The sequence below is a fragment of the Brachyistius frenatus genome, unplaced genomic scaffold, assembly GCF_029030835.1.
Source record: "Brachyistius frenatus isolate BFR_SWC_R1_liver_20210118 unplaced genomic scaffold, ASM2903083v1 Contig_325, whole genome shotgun sequence".
Lineage (NCBI taxonomy): Eukaryota > Metazoa > Chordata > Actinopteri > Embiotocidae > Brachyistius > Brachyistius frenatus.
Genome location: NW_027210924.1, coordinates 122,831 through 144,015, shown reverse-complemented (window position 1 = coordinate 144,015; position 21,185 = coordinate 122,831). Strand labels below are relative to the sequence as shown.

Below are 21,185 nucleotides of genomic sequence, written 5' to 3'. Positions count from 1 at the left end.
AGAGAGATGAGAGTGCCAAAATGTCTTTCACACCTCATTGAAAATCTGTGTTTTTAGATGTTAACAAAATGTTGTAACAGCATTTAAAATACAGTTTTAACTACAGACTATATACAAAAGTGTTTGTAGCTTCCGGGTTTTCTAAAATGGTTCCGATGCAGAAGTGTCTTCAGCTGCAATACCAGCGAGTGCCACTAGAGGTCGGCTCCAAAAAGCCTCCGGCTCCATAGACTCCCATTCAACTTCTCTCATCAAATCCAAAGTGAATAAAATGTGTCCATCAGTTATCTCGGTGTTGTTAGCTAAAGTCACTCCTTCTTCTTAGTTTTCTGGAGGTCCATCTGAAAATAATCCCTCATTCATTAGAAAAGAAGATTCAAGAAGACCTGTTTTTGGGGGCGTGTCTGTTTGATTGACAGGCCTGTGGTGCAGTCAGGTTACAGCTATTGGTGGGCTATCGATTAGTATCGTCCTCCAACATCAACACTTGCCGAGACAACAGAGCACACAAAGCTTGTTGTGTAAAAATACCTCTTTTTTAGTTTTTATTTATTGAATTTCCATCATAACAATTGCACACAATCAGTTTGAGCAATCTAAAATATTCATAGAAATTCATTGAGCTCTAAATGAACAGTCATCAGTCTTTAGCAGAGGCTTAAGAGACGTGTAAATATATACTGAGAACTTCACTTCCCATGGGGCACGGAGCTGTAGCCATGGTAACCCTCCCCGGAAACCCACCCGCCCCAACAGCAACAGAAAAGACCCTCTTCCACGTACAGTAGCATCTCTGGGTTATTGTGGAAAACAACACAAAACAAAAGAAAAAAAAACAACACAGCTTCCCCGCCCCGAATAAAAGAGCACAACACCGCAACATCAGAAGTCACATAGAGCTGCGTACCAGCAGTTTACCACCTGCGACAGAGAAAGCTTCACAAGTCATGTCGTAGCATCGGGAGAAATGTTGTGCGACAGATTCCTCAGCACAGTTCACACGCAAAAAAAACCTGGCACGTCCACTTAGAAATAATCAGGCTTAGAAAAAAGGCCCGAAGCGTCCGCTCGTTTTTCCGGTTCCTTGACGTTGTATTTCTGAGGATGAGGAAGAACGTGAGCGAAATTTCCCTCCGAGACTCACGAGTGCCGTTCCAGTAAGAGATGGATGCATCATCCAGAAGTACGTGACCCTGTTCTCAGGGCGCTCCGATTAAACTCGAGAGGTTAAGAAGCGGACTCGTGATGGGATGTGAAAATAATCGGCCCGCTAACGGACAGTTTCCACTCGGACGTCCTGCCCCCCGTTCACCCCTCTCCCCCCAGCGACAGAGGTTTACCCAGCAGGTGAGTTGCACGGCCACGAACAGACAGGAAATCCCACATGCGGACAAGACGTGTACAAACGCAGCAAAGCAGAAAGAAAACACGCTCTCTGTATGGACGCAGCGTCCGAGGAGGGAAATCTGCCGTTATCTCCCCACAGAGGAAGAGCAGGGTAAAGACAGACTGTGAAACACACACAGGAAAACAACATATGACTGGACTCTTTTCCCATTAGTCTATTAAAAGCTGAATACGACCGTGACCAGAAGGATTAAACAGCAGAATGTGGAGTTATGAGGTTCTTCAAGGACTATTATGGTTTATTTCAGCCTACTGCGTTTCCCCTTTATTGTGTCTACTGTGTCTCTATTGGTCATGATAACGCTTCCCTCTCAGACTGCAGGTAAACCTGAAGAGCCGTGAGGTGTAATACCACCGAGGGCCACTAGGGGCTGGCTCCAATAGACTCCCATTGAAAAACTTCTCCTGAAATACAAAGTCAGTAAATGTTTTCTACAAGTCATCATGGTGTCATCAGATAAATGAAAATCCTTCCCTCCAGAATTCATTAGATATCAGTACTCAAACAGATATGTTTGGGGGCGGGTGATTGACAGGGTGATTGACAGGCCTGGGGTTGCAGTCGGGTTTTCCCTTCTGCCTCGATATCAGCTGCTTTAAGAAACTTGTTTCTCTGAGTCTCGAGCGCAAATTTAAGACGACCCATAAAAGACACAATAGACACATTAACCGGAAATAAACCTGGTCGAAATACACCAGAATTAGCTGATACTGTAAATTCTCAAATATAATTTTATTAAAGTCATTTTTGGAGTTGAAATTATAATTGCTACAAAAGAATTTAACTTCCAAACCTGGAATTAGCAGGTCTGTAAATGTATTTAATTATTGGCAGAATTAACGTAATGCAAAACGATTTTCCACAAATGTGAAAACATGATCTTTCTTTCTGTACATGTCGACACTTTCATATGAGAAGTTCCTGTTCCTCTTTAAAATTTGGTCTAAATTGAAACTGTAAATGTAACATGGTTGTTTCCGTCGAAATGTGGAAAGTTGAAGGTGCCACAAGGATTTATTTTTTTTGTGCTAATGAGCAGCGTTTTCAAATTTCACACCAAGAAGGCTGCTAGCAAAGTAACAAGGGTGCAAACAACACGCGGTGTAAATATTCAAACATCGGACACCCTCCACAGACTTCCTGTAAACTGAAACCTTTCACAATAAAAGCATCTAAAGAAGATCAACCTAATATTTGAGAATTCACAGCTTCACAATTTCCTGTAAACAAAGGAAGGGGGCGGGGCGGGGGGGGGTAACCAAGGACCCGAACAGTGTTTGAGCGTCGATCACGAAACACCGAGACGGATTTTCAAAGTAAAAGCAGACCACAGAAATGAATTGTGAGGCACTTTAAACACCCGAACGGCTGCTATGAGACCGTGATGACGAGTCCCTCCGAGCTCCGGCTCTACGCTCACTAAATCAGAGAAAGATGTCGACTATCTGATGAAGGGAAAAAAAAGAGACACTCAACGTGCAAATCTCATCGTGGAATAAAAGACTCGGGCAGTTCCAGTTTCTCAAGAGAGTAGATTTCCATCCGCTGCACAGAAATGTGGCGATGAGGGAGCCCTTAATGTCCTCACTGTGGCGACTCGGAGTCGTCCTCGCTGCAGAGGACGAGGAGGCGAAGTGGCAAAATGACACGTGACAACGGCCACCGTGTCAAAACGTTCGGGAACCGCGAAGAGTGGAAGAGCGAAAGAAGCCCGTCGCACGTTCAAGGTCGTCGGAGGTTAAAAGGGCCTAGGAGCCTGGGGGGGGGGGGGGGGGGGGCGTGAAGAGTTTACCGCTTGTTGCACTGCCCCCTGGTGGCAAAAAAAGTCAAGTCAAATAAAATGCAGCTTTAAAAGAAATAAAAGTCCTGTTTTTAAGGATTTTAAACAGCCTCTCTGTTAGAAAACAGCGGTCTAATTCTACCGAAACAAATATTACAGATTGATATTTATGTAAATCTCAGGGCAGATTATAATTCTATTTGATTGAAGTCACAGATTGAGTTTTTAAGTAATTTCAACGACTGAAAGTCAACAAAAAATAAACGAATGAACAACAACACAGATGCAGAAAAACATGAAGAAGAAACCAGCAACAAAACATTAAAAAAAGCAAGAAGACATGATGCAAGTCGTCCAACGACATCTTCTGCCCTCCGAAAAAAAAGAAAAAGGCAACGACAGACGAGTTCAAAACGTACGACGACAAAAAACACGACGAAAGCAAACAGGAAGTGGAGTTGGGACGCCGCGCGGCGTGTGAAGAGGGCTGCGATCCCTGTGTCGTCCTTAACTCAACATTTCACTTTTCCAAAGTCGTTTTTTGATATCGAGGCACATAGAAGGCTTTGCAAGTTACGGTTTCCAAAAAAGCATTTATGTCTTCGAACACGACAAAAAAAACCACGTAGAGTTCACGCGCACACACGAGAGGAGTCGCTCACGTTTCCAGAGAGGAGGACAGCAGTCGTAATAAATAAGAGAAACTGCGGTAAATATGTCGGAGGGGGGGGGGGGCAACAAACAAATCTGGAACTAAATAATAACAATAATAATTAATATAATATTAATAATAATAATAATATCCAGTTCTTCTCATGATGAACATGGAGTGGAGAGGGTCGTGATTGGCTCAGTACAGACAATGAAAGAAGAATATGGACAACGTTAAAACACACACACACACACACACACACACACACACACACACACACACACACACACACACACACACACACACACACACACACACACAGGGCTGCAGCAGAATCACAACTCGGGCTTTTCGGTGCGTTCAGGCTGCTGTGACGTGGGGGAACGTTCTGATTTTCTAACCGCCGACTTCCCGGTTGAGAGCGTTCCCATGGCAACAACAGAGATGCAACATGTCGGCCTGCAGGAAATCTTCTGTCCGAGTACAGAAAGGTGACAAACAACCTCGTCATCACCCGTGCGGACCATCACGGGGACGAGGTGGAGTCGTTATTATTCGTACACGACATTTCTACGCAAACTAACGGCGACAAAGCAGCGGCCGTGAAACTGGTTGTTTTCTGTCAGTTTAGTAATTAGTATTATTGAAGGATATAATATCCTGCTCTAGTTATTAGTACGATCTAAATTAACGTTCCCATGTCGAACTCTTAAAAAAATACTTTTACCAGCTGCCCCTGAACGCACCATTTGAGTCTTTAAACGACGTCATCTCATTTGCTCTTTCTTCTTCTGCTGTGATTTGATAATGAACATTTACAAAAAGATGATCTGCACATGAAGGAAATATAACTTCTGCTTCACACTAACGGATGATCACCAACAACAGAAAGACATTTTCCCGTTTATGTTTTCTCCATTTTAAAACTGAAATTTTGCTCTTTTCATGAGTCAGAATCAACGGAAATCAAATGTTTCCGTTTATCAGATTTAAATCAGCTGCACGTATTTAAATTCATTGAATTGTGATTCTACCACACACACACACACACACACACACACACACACACACACACACACACACACACACACACACAAGCCCAAAACGCGACCGCCACTGTAATCGGGGGAGAAAAAAAGATAAAAGTACCTATTTACGACCACTAGGGGTGGGGGCGGGGTCGGAGGGGTTGGAGTCCAGACCGGGACTCCGACCGGTTCCCGACTGGCCCTCTGAGCCCGATATATATTCTGTACATGCAGTCGATCAATAATCTGATGAGTAACATTTAGATTATACACAGATAGATTATATCATTCATCTTTTTTATAGACCTCTTTTTCGCAACATAAAAGTCGAGCCCTGCGGTGGGCGGGGCACAGAGGCGGGAAACAGCCAATCAGAGAGGGAGAGGCTTTGCATACAGACATGTTATATTATTCCAGATTACGGGTGTCCACCCCCCTCCCCCTCCCTCCCCTCCCACCAGGACCAGGTGGCGACAAGCTCCTCCCAGCTTCGTCTTCGGCTGCTCCTCCGCCTCTGGAGGTTTTTGTGGGAGGAGAGGGGGAGGGAGGGAGGGTTGCGGTTGGTGCTTTTACTTTGTTGTTTCTTTTTGTTGTTGTTGTTATTATTGTTTATCTCCTGTGCGAGTGGAGAACCTCAGGCCCCCAGGATGACCTTCACAAAGCTGGCCACGTCGGTCTCTTTGGCCTCGTGGGCGGTGAAGAAGGGATGTTGCTGCGGAGGAGACGGACGGTCGGTTAGTCGGAGAGCGGCGAGGATTCGTCACAATATCACACGTTGATTCGGAGACGCCAGCTCGTTTCATTTATTTGTGGTCACCGTCGGTCTACGTGGTCATTTCGTACCTTTTTGTTGTGGTTTTGCTCATATTTATGGTTTATTTAGCGTCTGCTAGTCGTCTACTACGGATTATTTTGTGTCTCGAGTCAGTTCAGTCTCTTCCTGCTCCCGTTACACCTTGTGGTCATTTTGTGCCTCGTTCGTTTCAGTGGTTTTGTATCCGAGGTCATTTCATGTTTTTGTTTTTTTTGTGGTTTTGCATATATTTATGGTTTATTTAGTATTTCTTAGTGGTGATTTGGCTCCTACTTATGATCATTTTCATTGCATGCCTCTTTTCAGTGTTTTTTTTTTTTAAAGCATTTCTGGTCAATTTGCATCTTGAAGTGGTCATTCTGCAACTTTTATTGACATTTGTGTGTCTCTGCTGTGGTTTTGCATCTATTTGTGGTGTATTTAGCATCTCTTGGTGGTTGTTTTGCATCTATTTATAGTTGTTCTGTGTCTCTCTGGAGTCAGTTCAGTTTCTTTGTGTCTCAGTGTTGTTTTTTATGCATTTCTGATCAATTTGAATCTCTTACTGGTCATCCAGCAATAATAATTTTAAGCATCCCTTTCTGCTTGTTTTGCATCTCCTCGTTTGTTTGGCTGCCCAACGCTGCCCCTTCAGTGCATCTGGGATCGACTCAGATATGAACAGAGTCAGTGCGCCCTCCGGTGTCTGATCAACAGCATTACACCGTGTGCATTGATAATAAGAAGGAAACGCTCACCATGAGTTCTGTGTAATTCGGCCGCTCTTTGGAAACTTTCTTTAAGCTGCAGGAGCAAAAACACAGAATCTCCTTTAACTGACAACAAATATAAATCAGCAGCATTAAGACAGCTGATCACAAATAAAAAAACATCCTGGAGGGACAGTGTATTTATTTAGAAGATATTTATAATTATTTCCACCCAATTTCCCGACTGAAACTGTGTGGGTACTAATTTACAGCTGGAAAACAGATCACTTTCCAGGAAATGAGCGGCAAAATAAAAGACTGTAACGATCAGCTGCACATTCACATCATATCCCGTCAACCACGACGTACCACTGAGAGGTGAAGTCCACAAACTCGGGGGAGAACTGGTCGGCAGGAAGCTGAGGCGAGGGCTCCTCCACCACCTGCTTCAGCTGCTGGAAGGGCGTCCCCCACGAGTCGTACGGGAAGCGCAGGATGGCGAGTTCGATCTAAACGGGTCACAAAGCGTTCAGTAGGTGCACACACACACGCCACAATCCAGATGTGTGGTTTTTTTTGTCAGTTTGATGCCATCAGAAGAAGCAGAATTAGCAGCTTGTGTTTATAATGTAGACGGACATGTGATGGTGCAGTCAGGTTACAGCTATCGGTGGGCGGGACTTAGTATCGTCAGGTTTCCAATCAGATCAATCTGCTGGCTCCTCCCCCAGCTTGTCCAAATATGGTCACTTCCTGCTCCAAACCGCTCCAAACTAGCAAAGATGGCGCCGAACTCGAGGCTTCATAACGTTCACAAACCGACGGGTGACGTCACCGCTGGTCGCCGCTCAGCTTCACTTCGGTTATTTTAATTTTCCTTGAGAGCAGCTCTCCAGAAGGAACAGGTGCTCCAAAAATCAGCCCAAAGCGTCTTTAATTCCGAACTCCTGATTGCTCGCTCCGTCTCGTCCACTTTATTTTGATAAAAAAACGTCCGCCCTCCACGACTACCCAGAATGAATCATGTGAGCGAGCAGTCAGCGCTCTCTTTATAACTCAGATGGAACGTTTGCCGCTCGTCGGGGTCAAACGCCGAAGTCCTTCATGTCTAAAACACTGAGCCGCACAACCATGAATATTCAACATCTCTATAAACCACTTAGTCTGGAGCAGATTTAATCATTTTTACCCCCGAGATATGGATTTTGCATGAGTGAGGACCTTTAATAAAAGGTGAAATGAGCAGGTTTACCATCGTGATTCCTAAACTCCAGATGTCCGACTTGACGTTGTAGCCCTTCTGGTTCGTCTCCGGGTTGATCCTCTCCGGCTGCGGGGACAAGAAGGTCGCACGATGATGATGATGTCACGATAACGGTTGTCAAGGACGACCAGCACGCTCCGCCACCATCCTGAAAACCGCTGCATGGGGGCCCTAAAAGCCACTCGGCAGCCAATCAGTGGTTGAAATGAAACCGGCTGGGTTGGATGTGTGGATATTAATGAGACTCCAGGTCTCAGTTATAAAAAAAAAGGCTTTTAGTGCTCACAGTTGGTGAAGTTATTTAAATATATTTCTGCAGTCAAAGGTTAAAATACTCTCGATTATTGTTCAGTTCAATCATCCTTGTATCCTATGAGTGTTTATTATTATTCTATAAACCAGCCTGAATACAGGCAGAGTGAAAAGTCTGCTTCTGTATATTCAATTTGATTATATTTCATCAGAAAGCTCAAAGCCTCACATTTCAAATTTGAATGTTGCTCTCTGTTGCTGACAAGGGACACTGTGACTCGGTGTGAAAAAACATGGTTATGTTTTCAGAAAACAAAAACACGTGATTACGTTTTGAAAAATAAAACCACGTGGTTACCAAAACTACGTACACAACACTTAAGCCAAGTAACAAATTTCACCACAAGAACAACTTTTGCGATCTCAGCTAAACGTTAACGTGAAACTTCGGGTCTGTTAGTCGCAAACCAGTTAAATAAAAAGAACTAGCGCTTCACGTCCTGTCACGCGTTTCATCGTACTCACCGCCATGTACGGTTTGCAGCCGGCGTCCATGGTTTTAGCCACCGAGTCCACCAGGTAGCCGCTGATGCCGAAGTCGCACATCTTCACCTGGCCCTGAGTGTTGATCAGCACGTTGGAGGGCTTCACATCTGGAACAGTGAAAACAGCAGCTGGTTTACAGAATGAGTCGCCAGAAATCTGTTTTAATGACGACACGCTGCTTTGATGCAACACGGAGGTGACCGCGGGTGGTCACAGAGGTTTGACACAGGAAGGATTAACTGCTAGATCTCCAACACGTGGTTTATCTTTTAACCATGTGGCTGCAATTTATGTACAGTTAACATTTCTCGTATTATGTAAATAAACAAGTAAATAAACAATCACATGAACAGAAACGCGAGGAGTCAAAGCAGCAGTTATTCAACACAGATATCTTTGTTTACCGCATTTTAAGGCTCCGTCTGTTAAAACTTTGTAAATGTCTGAACAGTTTGTAATTCCAACCTGAACCGTCAGGACTCGAACTGGTTCGGACTCCGATTTCTGAATTATTCCAGCGTGTTTTAAAGGGTTGAGCGCCGCGCCGCGGTGGATAAAAGAACTGTGTGACAGCGGCTCATATTAAACCTTTTGATATGTCTTCTAGCGTGAGTGAAGTGTATTTGGGTCATTCATAAAGGAATTTAACGCGGGTGGTTTTCACAGAGTTTGGTTTAGTTTGTTTGTTTTGATGCCGTAAACTTCGAGAACCGCTCCGCCCCGACTGCGAACACCGACCGGAGATACTTGGACCCTTCAACGCTCCATCCATCGTATCCCAGCAGAGAAGCAGAGCAACTCCGCAGCCTTAATGTGGACTCGGTCTGAGTGAACGCTGTTACGGCCCCTCAACAAGATGCGGAAACAGTTTGAAGGAAGGAAGGAAGTGAGAGGCAGCTGTGTGCGGCTGAGTGCATATCGACACCGAGACTTTAATGGGTTTCCACTCGGGCTCTTACCTCGGTGGATGACTTGCAGATTGCTGTGCAGATGCTCCAAAGCTTTTACTATCTGTAATAGCAAAGCCCATTATTAACAAATGACGGTTAAGCAACACGTCTCCGTCATCGAGGCTGACATTCACGGGGATTTTTTATTTTTTTTGCTGTCAAACGTGAGCGAACCCACCGAGACGGCGATCTTTCCCAGGATGTCCTCGGGGATGGTCAGGCCCTTCTCGATCACCTGCTTGTAGAACTTGTCGAGAGACGTGTCCATCAGCTCCATGCAGATCCAGACGTCGCCCTGGCAACAGACAGTCACAAGTTTGGAAACGGATCGGGACAAAACGAGACAGGAAGCGACAGTGTTTCAGTCCTGGCGAGGAAATCCTGAACGTCCACAGGAAGTTTTCTGCATCCGAAAAGGTGTCGGAGGTTCCCCCGACACACCGGATACAGAACTACAGATCACGTACACCATCGCACACCTCTCTGAACAGCGCTCCGTAGAAGGTGACGGTGTAGAAGCAGTCCACCGTCCTCATGGAGATGTCCAGGTCCATGAGCAGCCTCTTCTGCTCCTGAGTGTTCACCGTGGCCCGAATCCGCTGCGAGAGGACGACAGGAAGCAGCAACGATCAGAAACAACGAAGATGCACCGATCCGACATGTCTCAGCATTACATTACATTTATCTGACGCTTTTATCCAAAGCGACTTACAATAAGTTCATTTCAACCATGAGGGTTCAAAACCAGAACAACAAGAATCAAGAAAATACAATTTCTTCAAGAAAGCCAAACTACAAAGTGCTAAAAGTGACATTTTAAGCTACTAAAGTTCTACTATTCAAGGTATCTTGAGCATCTTATTTCATCATATTTCATTTTATTTCATCATATTTCATCTTATTTCATCATATTTCATCTTATTTCATCATATTTCATCTTATTTCATCTTATTTCATCATATTTCATCTTATTTCATCATATTTCATCGTATCTGCATCTCATCGTATCATACCTCGTCATCGTATCCTATTATATCATCTGATGTTGTCATATCTCGCATCATATTGCATCTCATTTAATCTCTGATCTCAAAACACTGAGTATATTCTCTTCCTTCAGAAGATGGATGAAGCTTCTGGAGATGGACCGACCTTGACAGCCATGATCAGCCCGCTGGGCACGTGCCTCATCTTGTCCACCACGCCGTACGCGCCGCGGCCGAGCTCGCCGATCTGTTCCAAGTCATCTGCCTTCACCTCGAAATTCTGCTCCGGGGCGAAAAAACACGTCAGAGCAGAGAACGGAGATCCTGAGGAGATCCTGTGGAGATCCTGTGGAGATCCTGAGGAGATCCTGAGGAGATCCTGTGGAGATCCTGTGGAGATCCTGCGCTGCTGGAAAATTCCACTTATTTGATGAGTTTAAGATAAATATTTTGACTGCAGTAAAAAGCGTTCCAGTCTCCCCACAATCAGAAGCATTCGGTTGGGCCGTAATGTTCAGCGGGGCGATCTTTACGGCTAACGGAGGCTTTAATAAGCCGACCTGTGGGGATCGACCACAAACACACCGGGAACAGGAAGAAACATCCGCAGTAACACGTCAGGTAAGAGGTGATGAGAGGAAAAACATAAAACTACAATGAGATTAGGAAAAGGTGGAAAGATACCATACCTACCTACCTACCTACCTAAACACGTCCTGATAGAAATGAAATTACCTTTTCTCCGATGGTTACACAAGCTTTCGAATCCAAATCTCTGGGGGGTCTGAAACACAGAGACGTTTTATTAAACATAAACTGGTTAAACCAGTCAAATCCAGGGAATAATAAACATGAACAAAATGAAGTAAACAAACAAAAACAAAATGAAAACTGTCTTTTTGGTCGTAAACATTTTCTCTGAATCGTAATTAAAAAATATAAATTGTGGAAATAAATGAAACAGAAAACTTCATAAAATAATAAAAAGAAATGAAAATATAAAAAAGTATAAAAATTAAATATATCTAAAAAATAATATATTCAAAAATATTATAAGAATCGAATTTTTTTTAAATTTAAAAAATAAATACAGTTTTAAAAATGAATGAACTACAAAACAAAATAAATTGAATGAAATGACCAAAAAAATAAATAAATCTAATTTTGGTACATTTTTGTAAAAATAAATGATCAAAGACATTCAACTTTTTCATCTTTTATGATTCCTGACATGATCAGACATGTTGGAGTTCTCTCGAGTTTGCAGCCGTTTCCATTTGAAAACACCCAGAAACATCCAGGATGTGATGATCAATTAAAACTCCCTGCAGGATGTGAGATTAGATGTGATAGAGAGCACATTCACATCATTATGTGATAAAGAGTCTTACACTGCGGCGGGAGTAGGCTGCTCAAACACCTCCTTGGAGAGCTTGAGCACCGGCTTCCTTTTACCTGAAAACAAACACAGACGTTAGAAAAAGACCTGCAGAGATCAGTCCATCATCCTGCTCAACCTTTCACTACGTGTTTTCCACTGCGAAACCTGATTATACGCATCTTTCTACCCGTTCAGCAGACATCAGTCGGACCCTCAAACATTTCAGAGTGTTGAATCTTCTGTGAATAAACTGCTGATTTTTGCTGCTTCTTCACAGACACTGAAAATAACTCCAACGTCCAGCAGCGACGAAAAACTAGAACACGGGACGCTCCGCGAATATAAATCACAACCACTCGGTTTTATACATTTCTTGTTGATACAGCAACTGGAATCTCACGGTTGGATGCAGTGAGTGACTCCAGATCCTGACTGAGTGTAGCAGGCGCTGGGAGGAAGAGGAAGAGGAAGAGGAACAGGAAGAGGAACAGGAACAGGAACAGGAAGAAGAAGAAGAAGAAGATGAAGAGCCCAGGTGTGCCTGCTCCATGTGGAGGTGCTGCACTGATGCTTGAATGGCCGGACGCCTCGTTAACATCAGCACTAGTGTGTGTGAGAGAGAGAGAGAGAGAGAGAGAGAGAGAGAGAGAGAGAGAGAGAGAGAGAGAGAGAGAGAGAGAGAGAGAGAGAGAGAGAGAGAGAGAGAGAGGTTGCCTTGTCTGCAGGTAGCATCTGGATCAAACCTCCTCCGACTGGTTCACAACAGCTCGACTCAGTCAGAGTGAGCTGAAGGCTGATTAACCTCATGATGGACGGACGGACGGACGGACGGACAGACAGACAGACAGACAGACAGACAGATAGACAGACAGATAGATAGATAGATAGATAGATAGATAGATAGATAGATAGATAGATAGATAGATAGATAGATAGATAGATAGATAGATAGATAGATAGATAGATAGATAGATAGATAGATAGATAGATAGATAGATAGATAGATAGATAGATAGATAGCATGGTATATACAAATAAAACAGAATAAGATCAAATTAAATTAAAAACAGTGCAACAGTGTTCATGATGCTGTAGGATGGATTATTGCTCTTATTGCTGTACGGCCTGAAGAAAAACACGCAGAACTCCAGATTTGTTCATATTTAAACCCAAACTACAGGAACTCACCCAAAGCCATTGAAAGAAAGCTAACTACAGCTAAAGCTAAGGAAGGACAGCTAACAAACATATAAAAAATAACAACAGTTTATCTATCGAAAATAACTGAACTTTTATTATTGATGTTATTGCTTTATGACATTATGTACTTTACAATGAAATAGTCCTAAAAGAAAATAATTGTCTGATGCAGTAACAATGTAGATAATTGATGGTTGTGTTGTTGATTAGATCATGTGGGGTCTGTAACAGCTGTGTTGACGCTCTGAGCAGCTGATGCCTGCGTGACACACACACACACACACACACACACACACACACGCACGCACGCGCACGCACACACACACACACACACACACACGCACGCACGCACTCACGCACACCTGTGATGTAACAGCGTGCTATTAAAAGTACAACACAAGGTGTGTCGGCAGAGGAATAACTGGAACTTTTGCAATTTTGCAAAACAAGAGTCGCACGTGTGCACACACACACACACACACACACACACACACACACACACACACACACACACACACACACTCGCACACACTCGCACACACACACACACACACACACACACACACACACTCACACACACACACACACACACACACACACACACACACACACACACACACACACACACACACACACTCACACACACATTCACACACACACACACACACACTCACACACACACACACATTCACACACACACACACACACACACACACACACATTCACACACACACACACACACACACACACACACACACACACACACACACACACACACACACACACACACACACACACACACACACACACACATCTGTTCTGGTTTGTTCAAACAGGGTGTCCTCCACCCAGCAGCCTCCCGGTTCTCTGCTTTTTTCCAAAGCAGCTTTTGTTGCACGAAAAAATGTCAGTTTGAGCTCCTCCTACACGCATTCAGTCAGACAACAATAGTAACTGGAAACCAGCAGCGTGCTAACAACTCACACTGGAAACACAAAACACTCCACAGGAACAAACACCTGCATCGAGTCTGCACGGCGACGGGACTACAAACCGGGCCGGCGGGCTCACGGTTGTCTTTAATCAGGACTTCATTCCCGTCCAGGAATTTAAATAAAACATTTTTTTAAAGTAAAATAAATGCAGGAGTTTTTAGTATTTCCAGAAGAGGTTGTTGTGGGAAAAACAAACAACAAAAGTTTATTAATTGCGCCCAGAAATGAACATCGTGTACTTTTGAGGTCAACAGAGAATAAAATCCAAAGTGTTTTCATGCTGTCGTCGATCAATACAGGATCTTTGAAGCTGATTCATTCACTAAAACTTTATTAATACGACGCCGGGGGGGAGACAGCAGCGTCTCATGGACAAACAACACCAAGAAGAGAACTCCCTGTTTGTTGGCACTCACACAGCTGCTAAACCACAAATCCACAAAAAAGTCCATTTCCTGCTGCTATGGTAACGTGACACTGAGTGACAGCTTCGGTATGACGCAGCGCTTTAAAAAGATAAAATATAAAAGTATTAAACACGCAGATTAGGAAACCAGACTATTATCAATGTGCAGATTATTCCACAATCTGAGGGCACAAAATGCAACGACTCAAAAGTTCCTTGACGTAATCTGTAGAAAGTTCATTCAGTGCTTTAAAACCTAAAATAAATACAAACTGTAACAGGAAAGCCGTGTAGATTTTGCAGGAGTAATGTGTTCATATTTTTTGGTTGCAAAATTAAAGCGTGCACAAGTTTGTGTAACTCGAGGAAGCAAAGAAAAAAAGAAAATGTCAAATATGTTGAAATGTGAACAACACTGATTCCAGCAGATTTAAATCTGCTCGGCCACCGAAGTGTGATTTAAGAGGTGATGAAACAAACGACACAGAAAGTGAAAGAGCGTTTCCACGTGACGAGAAGAAAAGGCCGAGCGCCGTCGTCTGCGTTAACCAGACCTGGAGTTTGTCAGATGATCGACCTCAAACAATGTCGGAAACAAAAGGCTCTCTGTGCGACCACAATGAGGCGACAGCATCCTTTTTCTTTTCTGTTTTTTTTCTCCTCCACGAGCAAAAAATCTGCTTCTGCCTCACGGCTGCAGCTCCAGATCGTGAGACGAGAGGCGGCGTGCTACCTCGCAGCGACCAGACGCATTTTATTCACGCACGTTAAGATGCACGGAGACGAACCGACGGTTCCTGTGGACAGAGCTGCATGTGCAACGTCTGCAGGGCTGAAACTGTCCGACAGGAAAACCGCAGGAGAGGAGTAAACAGAGGTGTAGGAAAGAAGCGGAGGAGGAGGAGGAGGAGGAGGAGGAGGAAGGGGGGGTCGAGGATTATGTAATCCGTGTGGCTGGAAGGAACCAGCATGTGCTCTGCTTTGTATCGTGACAGGAGGCATCACTCTGCCTCCGCCGGCCGGCCTTCTTCACGAGGAAGAAACAACGCAGCCGACCGTCCGCACGACGCTGAACGTGATCCGTCTGCCCACCGGCCCGGTTCTCATGAGACATCGTAGAAGGTCAGAGGTCAGAGGTCAGTAGGAGAACTCTGATCCGTCTGCAATCTGAACACAGTCTGGATATAAAAGAGTTCGTAGCTTCAGGTCTGTAAAATGGTTCTGATCCAGAAGTGTCTTCAGCTGCAATACCAGCGAGTGCCACTAGAGGTCGGCTCCAAAAAGCCTCCGGCTCCATAGACTCCCATTCAACTTCTCTCATCAAATCCAAAGTGAATAAAATGTGTCCATCAGTTATCTCGGTGTTGTTAGCTAAAGTCACTCCTTCTTCTTAGTTTTCTGGAGGTCCATCTGAAAATAATCCCTCATTCATCAGAAAAGAAGATTCAAGAAGAGGTAAAATAATATCGTCTTCAATCTGCTGCTTGATTTGGACAGACTGAACAGAAATGAAGGAACTCTACTAACATTATGAGATCATGCTACGTTAGCCAAAACCAGATCAGGTTTGTTTTCTCGCATTAAATTTGAGAACCGTCGACAATCGTCACATTTCAGTGGTTTTGAAATGTCCCTAAATCCAACAATATAATATCCAACATTTATAGTAAAATAAACAAAGAAAGCAGCATAAGAAATAAATAAAAAACACATCAAGGTTCACGGAGTTAAAGTGTTATTTCACTGAAACATGCTGAGTAATCGAAAAAAATAAAAATCCCATTTCAGACTTTCTCCAGATTATGTTGCATAACTCAGATGCACAATTCCTTCCTGCATTCTTGCTGAGCTCAGTATGAAACTCGTGCAGTCGGCAGCGTGGGTTAATTAAAAGCAGCAGTACGTATCATTCCCGGTGATTTGCAGCACATGAGCTCAAGTATGCGGTGAGATGCCAAAAAGAGGGAGGCCGCGGGGAGATGGGTAATCTGTGCCGGGACACTCCTTGTTCCCAGAGAAACCGGCCCGCCGCCGCCGCTGTGCAATTATCTCTCCTTCAAGAAGAGAGAGAGAGAGAGAGAGAGAGAGAGAGAGAGAGAGAGAGAGAGAGAGAGAGAGAGAGAGAGAGAGAGAGAGAACAGCTGAGGGAGGTAACACGCCACGCCCGATCTGAGCACGCCATGCACCTCATCACGTACACGTGTCACAGAAAAACGAGGCGGTCGGATAATGATGACAGGGGTGGGGGAGGGAGGGGTGGAGAGGGGGAGGGGGGGAGGGGAGTGGGGGGAGGGGGGGTGGGAGGGGGAGGGGGAGTGGGGGAGGGAGGGGAGAGGGGGAGGGGGGGGGTCCTCTAACCCACACATGATGGAATTCCAACAATCCCAAATGTTCCTCAATGGAATTCCAGAGGAAGACAGATCAATCACAGAGGGAGGAACCGCACAGACACAAGGAAGGACAGGAAGAGACAGCAACACGGGGGGGGGGGGGGGGGGGGGGGGGGGGGGCAGCAAGGGATTTGAAAATAGCTCCAGCCACAAGCCCTTGGCTGTTCACCCTCCCCCCCCCCCCCACCCCCCCACCCCTTGGCAGTTTGTGAGATACTCTACACTTCCAAAGATGGCAGCTCCTTTAGGTTACCAGCTGTCAGCTTCACTTCCTGCGCTGTCGGCTTTGAAGGATGTGAAGCGATGGCGTCGGGGTGTCGTCTTCGGGGTCGCCTCGGAGCGCCACTTCGGATATCGGGACGAATTCCAGAGACCGCGACGGCTTCGGGTTCGACTCGGACACGAAGGCCCGAATACGTCGAGGGTTCATCTGCTTCGTTTTGCGGATGAAGGCGTCAAACTACGACTCGTCGCGCACGAAACCGCTTCAGATGCAAATTCCAGCCGCTAAAGATCCGAGTCGTTGATTGACGGTTCGTCTGACCTCGGCGGGTCAGAGGGGCGGAGCTAAACACCACGCCTCCATCCTCACTGCACACACTCCGGCTGCAAATGACGTGACGGCCGCACGGCGTCTTCAGAACGACTTGGACCGTGTTCAGAAGCTCTGAAGGTGTTCTTCACCTGCAGCTCAGCTGATTTCCCGTCAGGTGACGAGAACACCTGGAATTCACGAACGAGTCAAACTTAAAACTTCCATCGCCGCTTCCCGGTCGAACGTTGTTCCGTTTCGTCGCGTCTCTTTCGGACGTAACCGTGACGACGTCGATCCACACGAGAAACTATTGTCGGACTTTTACACACTAAATAAAGACATCGATGGTTTACGGTGATCATCTTTAATATTCTGGTTTTTGAACGGTTTGCCGTTTAGATTTCTCCTCATTCTCCCGTTTCTGCTAATTGGAGCTGCTGATGGTTTTAATTCCACACGAGCGCTTCGAAAAAAAAATTAAAATAAATAAAAACCGTGTAAAACCTGCTGACTGTTGGGTAATTTCACCTTCAGACTGCTCTCATACAATTATCAGGTTTTTAAAAAATCCTAGCCGGAGAAAAACAGCCGGCGGTGCAACCACAACCACTCTCCGACATCGGCATCCAAATGTTGGAGAATAATTGGATTACGGTGTCGTTTCAAACCCAGACGGCTGCAGGTGATTCACAGAGCGGACGTGTTTGGATGATTTATTACAAACCTGGAATAAAAATGATGTCTGGATGTAGAAGATAAACATAAAAGAGTTCGTAGCTTCAGGTCTGTAAAATGGTTCTGATCCAGAAGTGTCTTCAGCTGCAATACCAGCGAGTGCCACTAGAGGTCGGCTCCAAAAAGCCTCCGGCTCCATAGACTCCCATTCAACTTCTCTCATCAAATCCAAAGTGAATAAAATGTGTCCATCAGTTATCTCGGTGTTGTTAGCTAAAGTCACTCCTTCTTCTTAGTTTTCTGGAGGTCCATCTGAAAATAATCCCTCATTCATTAGAAAAGAAGATTCAAGAAGACCTGTTTTTGGGGGCGTGTCTGTTTGATTGACAGGCCTGAAGGGACGTAGTATCGTCATGGTTTCCAATCAGATCAGTCAGATCAACCACAAAATGATGTGAGAGTAGAAGGACGGTTTAATTTCACTGCTCAGCTGCTCGTCTTTAACCCACATTCGAACCGGAGTTATTTCTCCAGGGGTCGAGCAGCGATTTTAATTTGACTTAACTCTCAGCAGTGAGTGATTTTAATGCGGCCCGGAGCCCATATGTGAGTAATTTCTCACCCTCTCCCCGGTAATAATTACAGACTAAATTACATCCTGTCGTTCTGTGAACTCGCTGCTGCGATTTGAATCCGGTCTGTTTTAAAGTGAATCTACGACTGGAGAGAAATTAAAGCAGCGAGGAGAGCGACACCTGTAATGAGCAGCAGCTACAGGTAGGTGGTGCTGTTCCCTCTGAGCGCCTGGATTTGTTTGCATTTAGTCAGACTGTCACAGTAAAAGTCGCTGAAATATCTATTCGTAAGCTCCCGTTTGTGACGTCATCAGACTGTAGGACGTATTTGTCCGTGACGATGCTAACTACGTCAGTTGAGAAGCTTCGAGTTCGGCGTTTTGGCCGAGCTGGGGATGAGCGAGTGGACACTAAACCCCGCCCACAGATAACGGACACATGACTGCACCACAGGCCTGTCAATCAAACAGACACGCCCCCAAAACCATACTTCTACACAACTACAATCATCAGAATTAAAATGTCCTTTAGTATCAAAATAAAAGTCATTATTATTCATTAGAGAATATGACGTTTTACGGTTGGAGGTGGAGTGAATTTAAACTCATTTCTTACACAAACGTTTGAACTTCTTCAATTCAATTTGAGCTCCATTTTGTTCTCAACCAAAAACTCAAAACAAAGATTTCAACCAATCGATTAATCGACTAATCGACTTCTGCTCTGAAGAGACGTCCTAAACCGAAGCAGATAAAAACGTATTGATCCCAGGACACCTGACTGCTCCACAGCAACAGGCTCTGACCATCAGGCTCCCTCTGCTACCTGCTCACCTCCCAGTGTGCGTGCGTGTGTGTGTGTGTGTGTGTGTGTGTGTGTGTGTGTGTGTGTGTGTGTGTGTGTGTGTGTGTGTGTGCATGTTGTGCAATGAACCAGCTTCACTTTGGACTTCTTGGAAAACAGGTGAGGGAAAACAAAGCCGAGCTGCTTTCACTGCAGCTGTTTTTTTTGGTTGCTTTTTGTATTTTTCCCTGCAAGCTGCGTTTACTTGATGATCTGACGGAGCTGCAGGACGTCCTCCTCCACAGCTCGCGCTCCTGTTGCTGCGGGGTTATACAAGTTGGGGGTCAAAGTGTGACAGGCACGCTGCACCATCAGTGGACACCCAGAGGGTCTGACACGGATCCAGCTGCCTGCACAGAAACAGCAGCAGCTGCCGGACTTTAAAAAAAAAAAAAAAAAATCCCAGAGAAAAGCTGCGGTCCCTGAACGCACCACCACCTGAAAAGCTCACAACTAATTCTATTATTAGATTTTTTTCCTTTTCTCTCCCATAAGCAGTAACAAATCTGCGTCCAATAAACAGTCAACCGTGACCGCTGACAGCTGCAGGTTGTCATGCCCCCCCCCCCCCCCCCTCGACCCACCACCACCCCCTCCTCTTGCACCAAACCGTGCAACATTTGTAGCCCTGCACGCGACACGGCTTTCAAGATTTTACCTTGAGCAATGTGCACGGGCCAATGTGCATCAACTCGTGCAGAGTTTATTATAAAGAGTTGCGGTGTCCTTGTCTGTCTCGTGACTGTTAAAGGCGCCCGACATCCCCCTGCCCGCGCGCCGCTAATAGCGTCAATATGAGTGAGTACACAAGAGCATCGTCTTACCAGGAACTGTGCAAAGGGGAAGATCTTAAAACAGGAAATGCAACTGACCCCTTCGAAGCCATGTAACTTTAAAATGCACTGGCCGCGCTCGAGCTGCAGCGGTGCATGTTGCAGCTCGTGCAGCCGTGATTGCATGTCGGTAGTTTTTTTTGCACGGATCGGGTTCATGTTCTTACCTCCCTTTGGCTGAGACATTTCCCCTTTGCTTTGATGAGGGGGAGGGGAAGCACAAAAGACTTTGCCTTCTTTCTCACTCCCTCCCTCCATCGCCCTCGCGCTGGAGCCTCAGCGGCTTGCTTTGCAACAAAAAGATGCAGAATACGAGCCTCGATCTTCATGCACTTGGAGCCTTTTTGCGTCCGAAGCGCGCGTGTCGGTGCACGGAGCGCCGGTACGGATGCACGGCCCCCGCAGGCGTCGGCAAAACGCGGGATTCTGCAATTGCACTGCAAAGAATTCTCCGCAGCACTTACATGATGGGCCAAGGCTGGCAGCTGAAAGCTCCTAACTTGGATCAGTGCGAGCCCCTGCGAGAGAACGTTCTTCCTGCTTGGAGCGCGGAGGATTGTGGGAAGTGGAGTCCCGGCGGTGACACCAGAGTTCACGCCTCAGAGCTGTTTGGAGTCGAGCTCTTTTTCTTTTCTTTTTTTTTGCACCGATGCACTTTTTTTTTTTTCTACAACAGAACACGGAGGTGGACATTTAGTCTGAACCGCAGACCTGAAAGGGAAACAACAGGCTGAAATAAACCGGAATTATCCTTTAAAAACTTATAATTATGCTTACAACTATTATAATAATCCTATTTATACCACAAAAGCTGTTTTTCACGAGGTTTGTTCAGTCTAAAGTGCATTTTCCTGATAATATTACAGTATTTACATGTCTTAATAAGAACAAATATTTTTTTTAACCCTTTTTTCTTCACCAAACAGTTTTTTGTTACCTGAATTGAAGCTCTGAGGTCAGATGGGGTCGAACGTTGAACATTC

General features: G+C 45.1%; 1 protein-coding gene across 2 annotated transcripts; it reads right to left on the bottom strand.

Annotated features, from left to right (window-relative positions):
- Positions 1–525: 525 nt before the first annotated feature.
- On the bottom strand, positions 526–20,716 carry map2k6 (mitogen-activated protein kinase kinase 6). Of its 2 annotated transcripts, none has more exons than XM_069723348.1 (12): positions 20,370–20,716; positions 11,761–11,824; positions 11,105–11,153; positions 10,536–10,649; positions 9,863–9,982; positions 9,562–9,678; positions 9,393–9,444; positions 8,413–8,540; positions 7,624–7,701; positions 6,741–6,880; positions 6,420–6,465; positions 526–5,580 (listed from the first exon to the last, which is right to left on the bottom strand). In XM_069723348.1, the coding sequence occupies exons 1-12, from the start codon at positions 20,458–20,460 to the stop codon at positions 5,503–5,505; spliced, it is 1,077 nt and encodes a 358-aa protein (XP_069579449.1). In that variant the 5' UTR covers positions 20,461–20,716; the 3' UTR covers positions 526–5,502. The 2 variants fall into 2 exon arrangements, with proteins under 2 accessions (XP_069579449.1, XP_069579450.1); XM_069723349.1 differs by lacking the exon at positions 20,370–20,716 and adding an exon at positions 12,151–12,409.
- Positions 20,717–21,185: the final 469 nt, after the last annotated feature.